Source organism: Neomonachus schauinslandi, chromosome 5 (genome assembly GCF_002201575.2).
Source record: "Neomonachus schauinslandi chromosome 5, ASM220157v2, whole genome shotgun sequence".
In the NCBI taxonomy this organism is placed as follows: Eukaryota; Metazoa; Chordata; class Mammalia; order Carnivora; family Phocidae; genus Neomonachus; species Neomonachus schauinslandi.
Genome location: NC_058407.1, coordinates 146,848,530 through 146,868,322, shown reverse-complemented (window position 1 = coordinate 146,868,322; position 19,793 = coordinate 146,848,530). Strand labels below are relative to the sequence as shown.

Genomic DNA, 19,793 nt, shown 5'->3' with positions numbered 1-19,793 from the left:
AAAATAATTAAAACCTTTAAAAAAAAGGGGGAGTAGTCAACACACACTGTTTTTTCCCCCTCCCCTGCTCTGTCCTTTCTGCTGCCTAGAATGCATATGTGATGGCTGGGGCTCTAGCAGCCTTATTAGACCATGAAAGGACCTTAGTAAGCTAAGCCAAATGCAGGAGAGCAACAACATAGAAATAACTGCCCAACATGCATTTGTTCTTTCAAGACATTTCTGGGCTCTACTACATGCCAGGCATTATGCAAGTCCCTGAGGCAGATTTGTGAACAAATGAGACAAAGATCCCTGCCCTTGTGAGGCTTGCAACCTAAAAAAAAAAAAAAAAAAAAGGCAGCAGTAGTGAAAAAAGAACAAATGAGGGGGATGGAGAACATGGGAAAGGGAGAGATTGCACTAGGAAATTTCACAGACAAGAGGAGTCAATGAAGAGAAAAACAAAATCTAAAAAGACACCATTAACTTGGCTCCTGGTGAAGCCCCACTGTGGGGAAGAGATGTGGAAGCCACGTGTGGATTCAGTTCCATGGAGCAGAAACAAGGCAGAACTGGACTCAAAGGCAAACCTCTTCCAGCCTAGGTGATCATTTTCAAATTGCCTTTTCGGGCAGCTTGGTTCACAAGGGGGTTTTATTACAGCTCAGTAGGTGGTATTCCGGGACCCCCAGCCCCCAGCCCGCACAACTCCATGCTCAGTGAGGCTACATTTGGAGCGCCTCATAAAGAATACATTTGAAGGAACAGTCCTTTGTGATGAAGTCCCAATAGTTCATTTTTGCCTTTGTTTCCCTTGCCTTTGAAGACGTGTCTACCAAGAAGTTGCTGCAGCTGAGGTCGAAGAGGTTGCTGCCTGTGTTCTCCTCAAGGATTTTGATGGATTCCTGTCTCACAGTTAGGTCTTTCATCCATTTTGAGCCTATTTTTGTGTGTGTTGTAAGGAAATGGTCCGGGGTCATTCTTCTGCATGTGGCTGTCCAATTTTTCCAACGACATTTGTTGAAGAGATGGTCTTTTTTCCACTGGACATTCTTTCCTGCTTTGTTGAAGATTAGTTGACCATAGAGTTGAGGGTCCATTTCTGGGCTCTCTGTTCTGTCCCATTGATCTATGTGTCTGTTTTTGTGCCAGTACCATACTGTCTTGATGATGACAGCTTTGTAATAGAGCTTGAAGTCCGGAATTGTGATGCCACCAGAGCTTTGCTTTTCTTTTTCAGTATTTCTCTGGATATTCGGGAACTTTTCTGGTTCCATACAAATTTTAGGATTATTTGTTCCAGCTCTGTGAAAACTGTTCATGGTATTTTAATAGAGATTGCACTGAATGCATAGATTGCTCTGGGTAGCATAGACATTTTAACAATATTTATTCTTCCAATCCATGAGCTTAGAATGTTTTTCTATGTCTTTGTCTTCCTCAATTTCTTTCATAAGTTTTCTATAGTTTTTAGAGTATAAATCCTTTACATCTTTGGTTAGGTTTATTCCTAGGTATCTTATGGGTTTTGGTGCAATTTTAAGTGGGATCAATTCCTTAATTTCTCTTTCTTCTCATTGTTGGTGTATAGAAATGCAACTTATTTCTGTGTATTGATTTTATATCCTGCCACATTGCCGAATTCCTGTGTGAGTTCTAGCAATTTTGGGATGGAGTCTTTTGGGTTTTCCACAGAGTATCAGGTCATCTGCGAAAATTATTTTGCCCTTCTCTTTGCTAATTCAGATGCCTTTTATTTCTTTTTGTTGTCTGACTGCTGAGGCTAGGACTTCTAGTGCTATGCTGAACACCAGTAGTGAGAGGGGACCTCCCTGTCTCAGTTTTTCCCCATTGAGAAGGATATTCACTGTGGGCTTTTCACATATGGCTTTTAGGATATTGAGGTATGTTCCCTTTATCCCTACACTGTGGAGAGTTTTAATCAAGAAAGAAGATAAAAAGCTTTAGCACAGCAAAGGAAATAGACAACAGAACTAAAAGGCAGCCTATGGAATGGGAGAAGGTATTTGCAAATGACGTATCAGATAAAGGGCTAGTATCTAAAATCTATAAAGAACTTACCAAACTCAACACCCAAAGAACAAATAATCCGATCAAGAAATGGGCAGAAGACATGAACAGACATTTCTGCAAAGATGACATCCAAATGGCCAAAAGACACATGAAAAAATGCTCCACGTCACTCGGCATCAGGGAAATACACATCAAAACCACAGTGAGATACCACCTTACACCAGTTAGGATGACAAAAATTAACAAGGCGGGAAACAACTAATGTTGGCGAGGATGCGGAGAAAGGGGAACCCTCCTACACTGTTGGTGGGAATGCAAGCTGGTGCAGCAGCTCTGGAAAACAGTATGGAGCCTCCTCAGACAGTTAAAAACAGAGCTACCCTAGGATCCAGCAATTGCACTACTACTATTTCGGGGTATTTACCCCAAAAATAGAAATGTAATGATCCCAAGGGGCACCTGCACCTCCAAGTTCATAGCACCAATGTCCACAATAGGCAAACTATAGAAAGAGCCCAGGTGTCCACTGACAGACAAATGGATAAAGATGTGGTTCATATATACAATGGAATATTACTCAGCCATCAGAAAGGATGAAATCTTACCTTTTACATCGACATGGATGGAATTAGAGGGTATTAGACTGAACAAAGTAAGTCGGTCAGAGAAAGACAATTATCATATGGTTTCACTCATATGAGCAATATAAGAAACAGCATGGAGGATCATAGGGGAAGGGAAGGAAAATGGAATAGGAAGAAATCAGAGGAGGAGACAAACCATGAGAGACTCTTAACTATAGGACACAAACTGAGGGTTGCTGGAGGGGAGGTGGGTGGGGGGATGGGGTAACTGGGTGATGGGCATGAAGGAGGGCACATGATGGGATGAGTGCTGGGTGTTATAAGGAACTGATGAATTGCTGAACTCCACCTCTGAAACTAATGATATACTATATGTTGGCTAATTGACTTTAAATTGGAAAAAAAAAAAAAATGAAGAAACAGATCCTGGGCTTTAAATGTTTTTGTGATTGTGTTTGGCCGCAGGAGCCACGTGATGGCAGGTGAGCATCTCATGCATCTGTATAGTGTGTCTGGCACCCGGGACAAACTCCGTGAACTTTCATTTGCTCGGTGAGGCAACTTCCAGAATCCCTCAACTTGACAGTTGTCTCTCTTTAAACTGCACTTCTGCCGCTGCCAAGAATATCTCCCGTCCGCTGAGCTTCCTGTTGCTCCCCTCCCCAGCTCCAAAATAACAAGAAGTTGCTTGGCAGTGACGTCATCGCCTCTGCCACCGCCTGCAGGGCACGCACATGCTGGCTCTATTTAAGACCCAGGCTTCATGTTCACTGACATAGAAATTGCCACCTTGTGAACTGTACCGGAAAGGCAAGGTTCAAAAAATTTTCTACGAATCACCAGGTTACCAGTTCTGCCTCTCCCAAGGCAAAGAGGAAAAGCCAGGGCGTTCAACCGAGCAAGGGGCTCCAGCTTCTGGGATCAGCCAGGTCCGACTGGTTCTTTTCAACCACTTCTCTCAAGTAGCACAAACGCTAACACTCACTTTAGATGGTGTGCTCACTCTCTTCCACTTCTTTTCCCTTCCCTGGCTCTGCTGTCTTCTGTTTTCCCTCAAAACCATTCTGTTATTTTTATTTACCCCTCCAGACTGCTCTACCTTACTTCTCATTGAATAAAACAGCAAATGGAGCATTAATGAATGGTAACTGCGTCCCACCCTGCCCCCCCCACCGTGGATAATCACCATAACCGTTTAATCAGAGTTCTATCATATTTGTTGGTTTGGGTAATTTTTTCTCTCCTGCTCCTGTGCTCTGATGGCAAAAGGGATGGGCTGAAGCAATGTTTCAGACACAACCTTCTCCCTGTTCCCTCAGCAGCTGCAGATTTTTCGCATCTTGATGAACCGCCGCAATCCATGTTCGGTGCACATTTTGGGGGGAACATCTGGCACCAACTACTAATGGCTCTAACGTTTAACCATTCAACGTGGGCACGTGCTTCAAAATGCAGCTGTTCGTGCAAATATACCTTGCTGCTTACTCCCCCTAAGAATTTTAGTTCATCAACAAAACTGGAGTCTTTGATTGGATTCTGGAAGCATTAGAGAAAATAAACAAGCACATGGCTTTCTCCCTTGTACGTGATTGCTGCAACAGATGCCATGATGCTCCTGGTCCTCTCTTCCTGTCCATGTCTATACAGAAAAAATATCTAGGAAACTCGAATGGGTCACCCAGTTCCGAAAGGGGCGTGAAGGAACTTAGATGGCTCTCCACTTCTCATGGTGTCTGAGAAGGTACTTCTGTAATTTTAAGTTCAGATGTTAACACATTTGGCTTTTCTACCTTTCTATCTGGGGGAGGGAGGATCCCCACATCTCTACTCCCTAAAGAAAAATCAGCTGGAAAATCCCTTCCACACTCCCCCAAGCAGGAGCCAAGCAGCGATGAAGGGTGAAGAAACTGGCTCAAGCTCTTTTGGTGGGGGGGTCCTTCCTGCCTCAACCTGGAACCAGAGCAACACCTCACTTGGGCCATTAAAGCATTCATATCCTTTGCCCTGTGATCCTATTCCTGCCAATATGTACAAGGGAAAGATGTTCGCAGAGGGGACAAGTGACAGACACAAGGATACGATCTCAGCCTGCATCTACAATCTCCGAGAAGTAGAAGCAGCCCAAACACGAACCTGTGTGGCAACCACTAAGTCAACTGTAGAGTCCTTTACAGCCTTCATAAAGGACAAAGAGACAGGCCCTCTACATACCACCATGGGGGTATCCGGTGACACCTCTGCCCTGGAAAGAATTTTAGCAATATAGATCAAGAGACTTCACAGATCCCCTCCCCTTTTTTTTTAGATTTTACTTATTTGATAGAGCAAGAGTGGGAGCACAAAGCAGAGGGATTAGCAGAGGAAGACAGAGAAGCAGGGTCCCTGCTGTGCAGGGAGCCTGATGCGGGGCTCGATCCCAGGACCCTGGGACTATGACCTGAGCCCCCCTGGGACTATGACCTGAGCCCAAGGCAGACGCTGAACCGACTGAGCCACCTGGATGTGGCTTTACAATCCCTTCTGACGTGGGAATTCCGCTTCTAGAAACCTAGACTAAGGACTTTAAAACAAAAAAGGACAAAGAAAGAGCTTTACCAAAAAATATATTCATGGAAATCCTACTCCTACGAGGGGAGAAGAGCGGAGAAGAACGTGTGAGAAACAAGGACACAACCCAACGCAGAATTCCACACAGCCTGTGAAAGGGAGAGCCACAGAAGGGAATAATGTGAGGCAACGTTCATGGTAGGATGCTAACTGCTTTTCAAAGCAGACCAACTTACAGATTCAGAATGATCTGAATTATGTAAAATACATACATAAAATGAACTGGAATAAAATGCCTCATAAATAATAAATAAAACATATTAATGGTAATCGTGTCCAAGGGATTTTCTTCTTTAAACTGCTCTTATTCTCAGACTTAAGGATTATAACTTATACATTTTTATATTCCGAGGGGCTGGGGTGGGGGAAGATCTCTAAACATAATTAGAAATCTAAATAAAAACACAAGAAAACATTAGTAAAAAAAATTGCATGCACACACTGATGGTGGTAGAACTATGTAAAAATTGTACTTAAATGGACTATGGAGAAATAATCATTATACTAGGGTTGGGAGATTTGGGATGCTCTTTTCCATTTCAGGTTATGTTGCTTTTACACCTTAAAGCTGTTTGGTTTTTTGTTTTGTTTTGTTTTTTTAACAGCATGGAAACAACAGCTTTCTCAGGAACTCTCCAGCTGACTAGTCATGGCAGAATTCTGCCCTGGAATCCCACTTGCATGCATCTGAACATGAGAGCATCCAATTCAATGTCAGGTGAGCAAATCAACCTGCAGGATCATGGGCTCATGCTAATACCACACATGCAGATCCTTCAAAACTCACCAAAAGCAAGCCTGCAGAGTATTGATCATTAACTTAAAAAGATCATCAAAAGGGGCACCTGGGTGGCACAGTTGGATCAGCGACCAACTCTGGATTTTAGCTCAGGTCCTGATCTCAGGGTCAGGAGACTGAGCCCTATGTCAGGCTATGTGCTCAGCGTGAAGTCTGCCTAAGACACGCTCTCTCTCCCTCTGCTCCTCACCCCCCACCACCATCTCTCTAAAATAAATAACATCTTTTTAAAAAGTATATCAGGGCACCTGGATACTCCAGTCAGTTAGGCGTCTGACTCTTGATTTTGGCTCAGGTCTGATCTCAGGGTCATGGGACCGAGCCCCGCATCACACTCCACGCTCAGCCTGGAGTCTGCCTGATTTTCTCTCTCCCTCTTCCCCCCTGTGCTATCTCAATTAAATACATCTTAAAAACATCATCAAAAGCAAAAATGACAAATGTTAATGGTGCTAAATCTTGCAGTGGATCAGAGTACTCCGTTTTTCAAACTAGCATACAAAACTAACTCCCAATTTGGCCCTGAAAGAAAAATTACGAGTGCTGTCAGCTTTCTCCAAGCCCCGGTGGTTTCAGAGAACTTCCCCTTGCAGATCCTTGCAGAACCAGAGGCATCAGCATCACCCAGAGCTTGCGAGAAACACCTGCTAACAGGCCCTGCCCAGCGCTGCTGAAGCCGAGCCTGCAGTCCACCATGACCGCCAGGTGCACCTGGTGGAGACATTCAAGTTGGAGGAGTGCTGCTCTAAACCACCAATCATCAACCTTGGCTGAGCACTCGCATCACTGGACCAGTTCGGGTTGCACTTCCAGAGATGGACTTAATTGGTCTGGAGGGGCCCTGGACAGTTGGTTTTCTGGGGCTTTGGTTTTGTTTTGTTTTTTGTTTTTGGACACAGTTTTAAAAGCTCCCCTGGTAATATATAGCCAAGTCTAAGTGAGCCATTTAGCTCTTCAACCCAAAGAATTCTTTATTAGAAAGTTAGTTACATCTGAGCAACAGCAGGCTAGATTTACTCCAGAAAATGACTCTTTGCAAGCTTGAATGGAGGAATAATTTACTTCCACGAAACCAGTAACAACCACGGCTGGCTTTTACCAAGTACTTACTCAGAGCACTTACTGTGCTTAGCACTTTTCATGTGTTATCTCTTTGACAGCATCTAGAAGGGAAAGACGACTGTCCCCGTTTTCTAGGTGAGAAGCATTCGGGGTATAATTACCACCAGAAATCCCACATCTCGATGTGGCAGAAGCACCGACAGGACCCTCAGAATGAGTTTCTTACTCACCTTACCCTAGTCCTGACCTTGAGAAGTAGGGCTCCAATCCAAGGCTCGCCCCATACCATTACACTACACTTCCTTCCAAGAAGCGCCAACTCAACTGGAGCGTAAGGCATTGTCAGCCAAAAGGTTAAAGTCTGTTTATACATATCCCACCCCCCTGATTTTCAGGTCTACAGGTTCGAGTCATCTCTGTCTTGTTCATCTGATTGACTAAGCTTAACACAGAATAGATGCTTGTGGGGTGACTCAACAAATGAACACACAAGTACGAACCATCCTTCACTGAATTTCAGTAGCATTAAGCTTCAGGAACCCAGCTCCCCCTAAGCCATCTTGTCTCCTGCCCTGATGCATACATCTACTCCTCCTTGTCCCACCCCATGCATTCAACTCTCCGTGGCTGCTCTGGTGTAAGTCATCATGGACCTGTCAGCTGCTGACAAGGACGTGCTGAAGAATGAGGAAGAGCACAGCTCATTCAGCTAATGAGACTCAGCCAAGTGCAAGAGCCAGTGACCTTGGGGAAAGCAAGCTTCGTGTCCAAGGGGGAGGTGAGGGTCAGGAGCACCAGAGTAGGCTGGAACACACAGTGGGAACTCAACGGACAATTCATTGTAGTCAGGGTCTAGTCCTTAGCCAAAGCCTCTCAGAAACTAAAGCAACTCAAAATGAGCCAGAAGGCTCCCACCCAATTCTGACAGCATATTTGCAAACTGTTCAAGGTAAGAATACTGCGTAAGGGCTAAGGCAAGGACTCTCACTGGGGATACCACCGCCTCCTAGAGGTGGTGGACCTAGGCATTTCTCTTTTTTTTTTTTTTAAAGATTTTATTTATTTATTTATTAGAGAGCGAGCGAGAGAGAAACAGCATGAGAGAGGAGAGGGTCAGAGGGAGAAGCAGGCTCCCCGCTGAGCCGGGAGCCCGATGTGGGACTCGATCCCAAGACCCTGGGATCATGACCTGAGCCAAAGGCAGTCGCTTAACCAACTGAGCCACCCAGGCGCCCTGGACCTGGACATTTCTAAAGCTCCCCTGGTGACTCATGTTTGGCAAAGTCTAAGCAACGCCAAAGGATGGAGACGCTTTTGGCCATCGCCAGAATGCTGGGGCTGCTTGCATTTATCCCACGGAGCCGGAGACACTAGCTGTCCTGAAGGCCAAGGCAGTCCCACACCCAAGAGTGACCTACACCTACTGCACTTTCAATCGTCCTGGACCCTTCACTTAGGTGCAAAGTTTGTTTCTAGTCTGACCCTACAATCTAGTTCATTTAATATACACGCAACGTATTAGTTTTTACCCTAGAATCCACCACGCTCTGCTCTTTCAGTTTCTGTTCTTATAAAGAATGCCTTGTGATCTTCTTATGGCCTTTAATCCAAACTCATGCATTATAAGTAGTGCAAGCACTTAAACCACAAAGCCATACCCGGCCAATATATATTGAAATCTACTTTTTATTATCAGTTCCTTTCCTTTTCTTTCTCCTTCATAGCAGTTAGAGTGTTACACTCATTTAATAATTAGTTCTATAGGTAGCTCGTAGTAGCCATGCATTTCATTTCAGTACAATAAAGGGGACCTTACCCAAAATTTTCTCCCCCAATTATTTTTATTTTAAAAAAGGAATACAGACTCTTCTAGAGCCTGAAAACTACATATCCATGAGATTTGGTGCTTGCTAAGGAGGTCAAATTATTACTAGACTTTAAGACCCAACCGAGGCAAGACAGAAAAGAGGACACAGAGCCCATGTTTGAACTTCTCAACTCTGACCACTGGACTCTTGGGATGAAAACCATCATCAATGACTTCAGATGAACACTGAAGACATTTACGGTCCTTTTTCACTAAAAGCATACCCCCTCACATTTCTCTAATTTAAAAACAACAAAAGGAAGAGACTGAGATTTAAAGCCTCCCTGGAAAGCCAGTGAAGGTCTCAGGGGCCAGATAGAATGATGGGAGTGGGGTGCCTGAGAGCCTTATTTAGCCTTCTCTTACAGATTGGGCAGTACAGTTCTGTCTCACACGCAGGCACAGTCACGGCAGGTAACTACACAATAGCCCAAAAGGGACAAATGGGACACACAGGACTGGAAAAAACACTGGGAGGAGCTGAAGGTCAAGTGAAGGCCAGTGGCCAAAGGCTCCCAGATGCCCACTGCAGGGGAAAGGACAAGAGACAGACCCACGAGTTCTTGCCTGGCCTCAGCATCCCTAGCCACCCACTGCCAATACACCAGCTAAGAAGAAATCCAGGAACATCCACTGAGCAGATGATGAGCCTGGAGATCTGCCGAGGACTTTAGGAGCATTAGCTCCTGTCACCTTCCCCACAAACCTATGAGGAAGTATAACAAACATGATTGATTTGCCCACTGCCTGCCTTGGAGACCTGGTGAGGCAGTCCATCATGCCCTTCTATTCACTCCTGGCCACAACATGCCCAGTGAAGAGTCTAAGAGGTTATATATGGACAAGAGGAGAAAGTCTCTTCTCTTTGGATCCCGCACAAGGCTTGGCACTACCAGAGGTCATTTTGCTGCTATGTGCAGAGGCCCTACCCAAGAAGGACACGAGCAGAGGGGAGAGAGCGATGACCTCACTGGAGAACCCGGGTCCGGTAACACCTGAAGAGAATGACCAGTCCCACCGACACCAAATGCCCCTGTTGACCCAAGCTAATCTGGTTTGGATTTCTACAGCCAAAAGTTTATTAATATTAGTTCAGATTATTATGCACCAGTTCACAGAGAAAGGACAATGTGAGAAACTGCTAGGTGGCCCAGCCAGGACCTGAGTCACTGTGCCGCCTCCTTAGCCAAGGGTTAGAGACAGCCCTTGCAAGCCAGCACTCAACAGGACACACCACACTGCATTCTGCTTTTCGTCACCTCACAGGAGATACGGAAAAGACCCCCTACCTTTTAAATTTTCAAGACAGGAGGAGCCAGAGGCTCAGGAGGGTAAAGGAAATGGCTACACCACACAACCAGTATGTTCTTGATTGCACACCCACGCTCCCCAACAGGAGATAAAGCTGTGACCAACAGTAATAGTAAGGCTGGTCCTGACAAGAGAGGATGAAAAGGCTTTGACTGGGGCTCTGTGAAACAACCCAGTGGGTTCTCATCAGGACACACTCCTCACCCTCTTCCCGAATCATGACCAGCTGCACATCTCTTCATGGACCTGGCAGGTTGATGGCTGAGGAAGCAATTCTACTTAGGCACAGAAGAAACACAACTCCCTCCAACCCCCTATTATACAAACAAAGAAGTCTGGTTTGTTAGGACTCAGGATTTTAACAGCGAAGAACATTCACAAACTGACTCAAGTAACAAAAGGAATTTATTAGTTCATGTAACTGCTAAGTCCAGAGGAAAAAGAGCTTCAAGAAAGACTGGATCCACGAGCTCAAGGTATATAATTAGAACCTGCCTGTTTCTCTCTCCCCCCATCTCTTCACTGTGTTGTTGCCATTTGAGGTCAGGATCTTCCCACACAGCAGCAAAGACTGCCACCAGCAATGCCTGCCTTACAACCTATCCTCTCAACAAGGCCAAAATCGCCTCTTAGCAAATCAACTTGGCTGCATACCTTCTGTGACCCAATCACGATGATCAAGAAATAGAACAAGCTGACTATCCAGGCTTGTATCACCTGCCCCGCTCTGGAACCCAGGTAGGCATTGATAGAGTCAGTCCCACCAAATCACACGGACAGGAAGGAAGAACCACCCATCCAAAAAGATTGGGATAGTGTCCACCCCAGGGAGAAAAAGAATCCTGGTGGCCACGGCAGACAGGCTCTAAACTGACCCCCAGTGATCTCTGCCTCTTGGAAGGCCCATCCATGTGTAGACCCCTCCTACACTAAATCAGGGTTCAAATGTGTGACAACAGGAAACAGGGAAACTGATAGGGTCTCATTCCCAAGATTAGGTTGTGAAAGACTGTGTCTTCCATGCGGTGTATTCTCTTACTCTTAGGTTACTCACTCCCCAGGAAACCAGCTGCTATGCTGTGCGCAGCCCTACTTTAGAGGCCCACGTGGCAGCGAAGAGAGGCCTCTTACCAAGAGCCACACGAGTGAGTTGAAAGTGGACCCTCCAGGGGCACCTGGGTGGCTCAATCAGTTGACCATCTGACTCTTGATTTCGGCTTGGGTCGTGATCTCAGGGTCATGGAACTGAGCCCTGCATCAGGCTCCATGCTCAGCGGGGAGTCTGCTTGGGATTTTCTCCCTCTCCCTGTACCCTTCTTGTGCGCACATGTGCTCTCTCTCAAATACATAAACCTTTAAAAAAAAAAAAAAAATTTGACCCTCCAGTCCCTACCAAGCTGTCAGGCGACTGCAGCCTCATGATAAACTCTGATCGAGAACCACCCAGCTGATCCATTCCCAGATTCTAAACCCCCAAGAATTGTGAAGATCATGAACATTTGTTTTAAACTGCCAAGTTCTGAAATAATGTTTTGCACATTAAAAGCTAACCAATAGGGACACCTGGGTGGCTCAGTCATTAAGCGTCTGCCTTCGGCTCAGGTCATGATCCCAGGGTCCTGGGATTGAGCCCCACATCGGGCTCCCTGCTCAGCGGGAAGCCTGCTTCTCCCTCTCCCACCACCCCCGCTTGTGTTCCCTCTCTCGTTCTCTCTCTGTCAAATAAATAAAATCTTTATAAAGAAAAAAAAAGAGCTAAATGAGCAGAAACAAAAAACATGCCAGTAATAATCCAACAACCCTGGTCACTTGCTTCTCTCAAAGGTAGTTTGCATGTAAGAGTCTGCTTCCTGTGAACCCCTGTCTCATAGCTTCAGTTTGCTTAATTCCGTAGGAAATAGGGCAATCTTTTAGCCATGAGACTCACACTCTGAACTGCTCCAGACTAAAATATCCCCACCTTAGGATCAAGCAGCTGCTCGGGGCCACAAAAGCAATGGGCTGGTTATAGGACTTTGTTCTTGGTTGAGCCATGACTGCACCCCATGACTGCACCAAAGGAAAGGCATGAATTTTGAGCAAAAAGGTACATGAGAAAATGCTGAATTTGTTCGGGGGGGTGGGGGGCAGGGGAGGGTTCAGTTTTACAACAACACTCAAATCCAGTAAAACACACATACATACTAACACAGTCTGAGTATTCCAATCCTTACAGCAAAAATAACTTCACTTTTTAGGGTCTGAAATAGCCTAACATTTAATTCTTTCTGCACCATTGCCATTAAAATTTAGGTTTTGATTAGATAAGGTTTCTTAGTAATATAATTATTATACTAAAGAAAAAGGATAATAACCATTAACATTTATTGAGCACTTACGAAGCACATTTACTGAGCCGACACACACTCCCATTTTATCCTGCAACAATGGTGAGGTCCAGGGTTTTCTTATCCTCATCTTACAGCTAAGGGAACGAAGGAGTCATTTGCTCAGGCTCACACAACTAAGCAGTAGCGAAGCCATGACTGGACCCCCCCCCCAGTCTGATGGTAGCATCTGTGCCACCAACCACTAGGCTGAACCACCTGCACTGTGACACCTGCCACAGAACACAAGTGGACGTGAGAACAGAACAGCCCGGGGCACGCACCTGGGCCTCGCCTCTGGCCTGTGACCCTTCCTGGGCCCCGTCATCAACAGCACCCCAGGCTCCCAAGCAACAACTGTCCACGCAGGTCCACCATCTGGCAGCACTGACCACGCTCCTTCCATGGCCAGGAGCAAGAAGAAAGTTCCAACAACTGGCACAGAAACTCTCTGGAACAGGTCAGCAGTTGGCCCGTATCAAAACGTACACCTCCAGCTGCTTCATTTGCTTCCTTCCTGTGTTCTCCTGCTCAAGTACGTGCCCCTTCACAGATGTTCCTTCTACCTGCAGACTGCAAACCTTCAGGCACCTTCCACTCTTAGCTACCCATGGTTCCAATGGGGACACTTCAGATTATAAACGTTGCTTAAGAAATTAATTTTTTCTATTGCATTCATGGGCTAAACTTCTCCTCAGAATTATCATATACTAAAACACACTTCCTATAAAATACACTTAACTGCTTCTAACCAGAGCATCATGTCCTTTCAAATACAGCTCTCATTTTGTCCTTTCTGGTGCAGAAGATCATCTATTTCCTCAACGAAGAAACACACGCTTGCTCATGTTCAGCCATCACCCAGAAACACAACCTGCAAGCAACAGAGCGGGGACTCAAGGCTAAGCAGCCTAACACAATCCCAAAGTGACAGAGAACAGCAGTCTGTGACTCAGAACCAGAGGGTCTGCACACTTTAGCCTTTAACGTAAACACACACAATTCTACCCCAGAACCGTGGCATGCCAGGCTAAACGGTGGCCCAGTAGAGAAAATGCCGGGGACTGTACTTACTGTCATTCAACTGTCTGATGTTCTTGAGAGGGCATTTCAAAGTATGAAGAAAGCAGAGAAGTTCTCATTAAAACTAGATATGGGATCATTGGGCCAACGTTTGACTACGTATACGTAACAATTCCAGTAGTTCCACACACATACCACTGGGGAGCACCAGGACAGTAACGCTGTGAACACGGGAGCTCGGGACCCCCCTGCAGATCCACAGGACTGCAGCTCCTGCGTTTGTTTTGTTTTTTGTTTTGGGGGTTTTTTTAGAGATTTATTTTTTAGAGAGCACACACGAGCAAGGAGAGGGGCAGAGGGAGAGAACCTCAAGCAGGCTCCCGACTGAGTGCGGGGCCCAACACAGGGCTCCATCTCATGACCCAGAGATCATGACCAGGGCCAAAACCAAGAGACAGCCGCTTAACTGACTGAGCCACCCAGGCGCCCCTCCTGGTCTTATTTTAAAGTAGCTTTAAAGAACCACCAATAAATTGCTTATCCTACCTTAAAACAGGAAAAAACTCGAACTCAGATGTCCAATAAATGGAAATTATTTTCATGTGGTTCATTAGCTCAATGAAATGCCACATCCGAGCACGTAAAAGCCATTAACATGAAATCTAAGTGCTTCAGAGAAGCAGACTAAGAAATGACAGGCTATAGATTTTAAGTGCAGTACGTAAAAATGTTTGTGTGTGAAGAAATTCAGGAAAGTCCACATTTTTTATGGGACTTGAGATTGTCAGTTTTCTTTAATAAGATACAAACTAAATCACAGGAAAGAAATAAAATGGCTCTTTATTAAGAACAGGCTTAACTGTATGCATCATTAGGAAGACGCAGATGAAAACCATTTTGCCAGGGCCACTTTTCGCCTGTGAGGTTATCAGGGACCTAGACGTGGGGCCCGACCCCTGTGGGCACGGCTGGAAAGAAGCAGGTCTTCTCACCCGCTACTGCGGGACGCATGTTAGTGCAGCCTCTAAGGTTGGGGGGGCGGGGGTAACAGGCAGAGGGAACGGGCAGAGGAGGTGTTGACCTCTATCCACCTTCGAAAACTACTGCACTTGGACCCAGCAATTCTACTTCCAGGAGTTTTTCCAACAAATTCAGGAGAACAAAGCGATGAATACAAAGGTTATGCACTGTGGCATCATTACAAACAACATCCTCAGCAGATCATCACAAACCACCTCCGACGCCTGGCTGGGGGCACCCTGGTCATCGAACCAACGCTGGTGCGGACGACAAGCGATCACGATTAGAAAGAGGGCGGCCCCACATACCCCGGTAGAGAATCATCTCTACGATGCCAAGTGAGGGGGGTGTGGAATACACGGCTGTTTCTCACGGAGGTGGAAGGAAGGCAGAAGCAGGAGGTGAAGGAGCATCTCTGGACCGGCTAGCACTGCCCGCCTCCAGGGGCATGGCATCGTTTACCGCGTGCACCTTTTGTATTTCGAGCCATATGCATACATATTATGCAGTAATTATCCAGTAAGTTAAATTAAAATTTCAAATGCATAGATTTCCACTGGTCTTTGTTGTTTAATTGTAAGTGCTGGTGAAGGGTGTGCTTGGGGTTTGCACAAAGCCCCCGCACCCCACCCATGCCTGCTTGTCATGCCCCCTGCTCCCCGCTACCTTGCCAGCGCCTGGATCTTCAGGACATGCCGCTCCTCCTGCTCGGCCACCTTCTTTTTCAAGGTGTCGACCTCCTGCCGCAGGGCCGCTGAGTGCTCCATCTCCCCGTCCAGCAGGTTCCGCAAAGACCTGGGCAGAGGGACCATGTGTTCACGCACCGCCCGCGGAGCCCACCGTACCACAACACAGGGATTTATCGAAGTCCTCATCCCTTCATTTTCCATGAGGGTCTGCATCAACCCTCATTCCAGTCTATCTCAGGTAAGGGCATTCACAGAGACACCCACGTCTGCTCAAGAGCCTCTGAGTAAGAACCAGGATGTGGCCCAGGCTCTGTGCCCCCCACAGCCCAAGTAGCGCCAATGATGGGTAAACAAGGAGTTCAGAGACCCCGAGGCAAGCCCTTTCAAAGCATCCCACCATAAGGGGCAGCACATGAAAGGAGACCATTTTGTCACAGCCTCACTGGAGAAGAGACTGAACCAGGGCAGGGATGCCAGGATAGGCCACCTGGGTCCTGTGAGCAGTAACAGTGGAATATGGACAGAGGCCTCCTCTCATTTCCCATTCTACCCACAAAACACACCAGCCTCCTGCCCCGGCGTCTCCGGGTGGCACAAGCAGACGTGGTGTTTTATAGCCTTATCCGGTTTCACACGGCAGGGATCCTGTTCTGTGTCATGCTTGGGAGTTAACCCTCCAAAGTACATCCACTGGTCACCCTTGGTCTTAAAAGCAGACAAGATGGCAGATCTTCCAGAAAGAACCACTAGTTGCCACCAAGAAGTGAGCCAAACACGGTTTTGACTTACCGTTGACTTCACTGGACCTCAAATGGTTTGTTCTGGAGATCATTTACTGACTCTGGGGCACCTACACCCCTAATCTAGTGTACACATGCCAGGTGACATCAGGATAGAGGAAGAAGTGTGACTGTGAACTTGGCAAACCTCCCCCCTGGCCCCGGCCCCCTATCACTCACTCAACTCGGAGGCCCACGTTCCTTTAGAGCTTTGAAAAACTCCCTTCTTGGGGCCTGGAACCCCCTGACACAAACATGGTGCAATCTTTTCCCCCTGCTGCTTAGGAGAAATTGACAGTGACTGCTGTTCTTCACAAGGTGAGACAGAACCTACGGCTTCTGCCAAAGAGAACAGCTCCAGCTGGTGCAAGGAAAAAGAATCCTGTGATGGCTACAAGCCCTTCATTTAAAGTTTATTTTAGTTGGAAATTTGTGCTGTCTCAAGATTCCTTTTTCAAAAAATTATCTTTTGTTTTAGAAATCAGGCTTGTTTGCTTTTCTGTGTTTCCATAAAGGATGAGGAAGAAGCTTGTCAAGCAGGGCCCAAAATAAGGTTTAAAAAGGACATCATGATTGCCTGTCACCATGGACACTTAATTCCTGCTCAGAGAAGAATAAGAGAGCCACGTGAACACACACACACACACAGGCACATGTACGCACGTCCCCTAACCCCCAGGGAGGCAGGACAGTCGGGCTCACGGAAGCCTAGCCTACAATCGCAGGCAAGGCCCTCCACCAACCACCCCAGCCAGTCGAGCAGCTCACATTCAAGGCAGCCAGACGGGCGCAGCATAGCTGACGCAGGGCAGGTATCCACCAAGGGATACCCAAGACGAATAAAGTCCTTCACCTGCTCGCTTTCTGCCACTGGGCTTCTTCTGAACAAGTCAAAAAGAAGCCAAATACCATCTTGCCCTAGGTATCCCTGATTTGAGAAAACTAAGTATTTGAGTGCTTGGAATATGGTAAGAAAAGCCCTCAAATAAAAGGTTACTCCAAAGACTGCTTTGGGGTGGGGGGGGGGGCGGGCAGGGGAAGACCACCAACAGGTGGTGGGGGGGGGGGGGTCTCTGCGAGGTGGTGAAAACATTCTAGAAGTGGGCCCTGGTGATGGCTGCACATGTCTGCCAACACTGAACCGTACCCTTGAAATGGGTCAATTATATAATGTGTGAATTGTATCTCAAAGTCCCTTTTTAAAAAAAAGATGTTTGAGAATATTGCTTTACCAAATTCTTAGTGTGTTCTAAGGTAGAGCCATGATTGGAGGGTTTTCAATCCCTGCCAATGCTCAAGTGGTACATCCCACACAAGAAGAGATCATTGGTCACAATCCTGTCAAAGCAAAATTTCCTTCATCTGTGAGACTCTCCGTCCCAGAGCTGTAACGTCCAAGAGACAACTCCTCAAGCCTGAAAAGTCAGGATACCTGTTCTCTTCTTCCAGCTCGTCCTTCCTGTTCATCATGGCCACAATGGCTTGTCGCAGTTCACCTAAGGGAAGAAAGCACAGTCGAGAAAAACTGGCAGATCCCGCCTGTTTGACCGTCCCCTCACCAAGCTGGATTATGTGCTATTTAGGGCAAGCTGTCTAGACAAGTTCCCTTTTTCCCTTTCAAAATTAATTCCTGTGCAGTCTCCAAGACCCAGTGGGCGCAGCTCATCACTTAATAGCCACACGAAATGGGAGTGCCGGGCAGAGTGAGGAGTGTGGAGGGTTTCTTTAGGCAGCACACTCCACTGCTACGGAAAAAAAGACTGCTTTGCAGCTTCTACACGCTTTTCCAAGCCCCTGCTACTGGACAACATCTGCTCTGAACAATGATGGGTAAACAAGGAGTTCAGAGACTCTGTTCCCAGTTACAGCTGTTTATCAAGAGATGAGCAAGCCAATCAAGTGGCATTTGGCTCCAGCTGGACACAGAAATACTTACCCAAGTTTCCTAAGAGACGTGCTTTTCCTACCCGGACTTCTATCGTTAGTATACAGGTGACACTGGAAAGGGGTGGGGCCTCTCCTATACGCAGTCCCTCTTTACTTACAGGAGCTACTCTTTTGGGTATCTTCCACTTAGGAAAACATTCAGTGATAGAAAGCCACTCTTTTAAATAAGCATCCAACTTCCCTATCTTCATCAAACTTAACTGTTTTCACAATCTATCCACCTATTAAAAACGTTTACCATATCACTCAGATCTCAAGACCCAGAACTTCTGGATTTCTTCAGGAGAGCCAGTTTTGTTCTCCCCTGCCCATCAACAAACCCTGTGAAATTCTGTTTCCCTCTCGGGATTGGCTGCTAGAAAGCTCACAGCCAAATGACCCACCCAGTGAGCGCATGGGGCCACATGGCAACCACGACAGGCTGTTTTATGGGCGTGCACATGAGCTCAAGGAGATTAAATGCCGGCAGCGCTAGAATTTGAATCCAAATCTCCCAATTTTCAACTCTGCATTGGACCTCAGGAAACAGTAACAGCTACTGGTCACATGCAAAGATGGAGGAACTTGGATTTCACAGACGCCTCACAGGGACATTAATGCATCTTACAAAGGAAGAGCACACCCTGACAGGTGAAGTCACACAACCTCACACCTCTCATGTCAGAGCCAGGATCGAAACCGAGTTCTCGGACTCCCAGGTGACACCGCCATGAAGACCCACGGCCCTGAAAGAAGGCAGGAGGGCCGGGAAAGAGACCCAGGTCACACGTGTGCTAGATTCAGAAACAAGGCATGTCCAGGTCTCGAGGCCACAACCAGGACCGTGGGGGTGCAGTTCCCGGCACATGTTCCAAGACCAGAATCATACAGGATTTTTTTTTTTTTAAGATTTTATTTATTTGACAGAGAGACAGCGAGAGAGGAAACACAATCGGGGGAGTGGGAGAGGGAGAAGCAGGCTTCCCGCTGAGCAGGGAGCCCAATGCGGGGCTCGATCCCAGGACCCTGAGATCATGACCTAAGCTGAAGGCAGATGCTTAACGACTGAGCCACCCAGGTGCCCCAGTCACACAGGATCCTTGCAACCTTGCTCAACGTTTGAAAATTCAGTAGAAAAAAATTCAGTAGAAAAAAAATAGGCAGAAAAGCATTCCCACAAAAGATGCTAGAAAAGGAAAGAGCCAGGTTGGGGGCAAGGACCAAGAAGGATGGAAGGAAGGTTAAGCAGAGCTCACAGGCCTGATGAGACAACGGGGACCAAGCTGCCCTGCACCCCGGGAGAGACAGGAACCAGAGCACGAAGCAGGTACAGCCGCCAAGTGTGTACCTGCCTCAGCCGGGCTCGGTAGGTGTCTGCAGAGTATCCTACTGGGTCCAATGTACCTTCCCAACAAGACAGCCAGGCTCCCAAATTAAGGAAGGAAGGTCTTTAAAGGAGGATTTCTTGAGCAGACAATACACATTCACAGATGCCTATTATGAAACAGGATCTAGAGGACTTTGCCTTCTGAACTTGACCAGGTAAGCAGGGTCCTGGCTCTTGGGCTCATACCAGTGTCTCAGCCTCTCTGAGCCTTTCCCTCGGATCCAAGAGGCAAAAAGAGCACCCAGCTTCCCAACTCCGAAAGGGGATGGGAAGGTACTGTGGTAAAGCACTGCCTCTTACATCCTGCAGCAAATAACTTACAAGAACTCAGCATGTACAACTTTAACTGGAAAATGG

The 19,793-nt window shown here is 46.7% G+C and overlaps 1 protein-coding gene across 1 annotated transcript in view; it reads right to left on the bottom strand.

Moving 5' to 3' along the window:
• Nucleotides 1-19,793, bottom strand: part of SNX29 (sorting nexin 29) — a 502,531-nt gene that overhangs the window by 372,823 nt on the left and 109,915 nt on the right. The window contains exons 11-12 of the mRNA XM_021698163.2: nt 17,556-17,619; nt 15,322-15,450 (exon numbers count right to left, since the gene is read on the bottom strand). Of these exons, the coding sequence (XP_021553838.2) occupies nt 15,322-15,450; nt 17,556-17,619 (193 nt within the window). The remainder of the gene's footprint in view (nt 1-15,321; nt 15,451-17,555; nt 17,620-19,793) is intronic.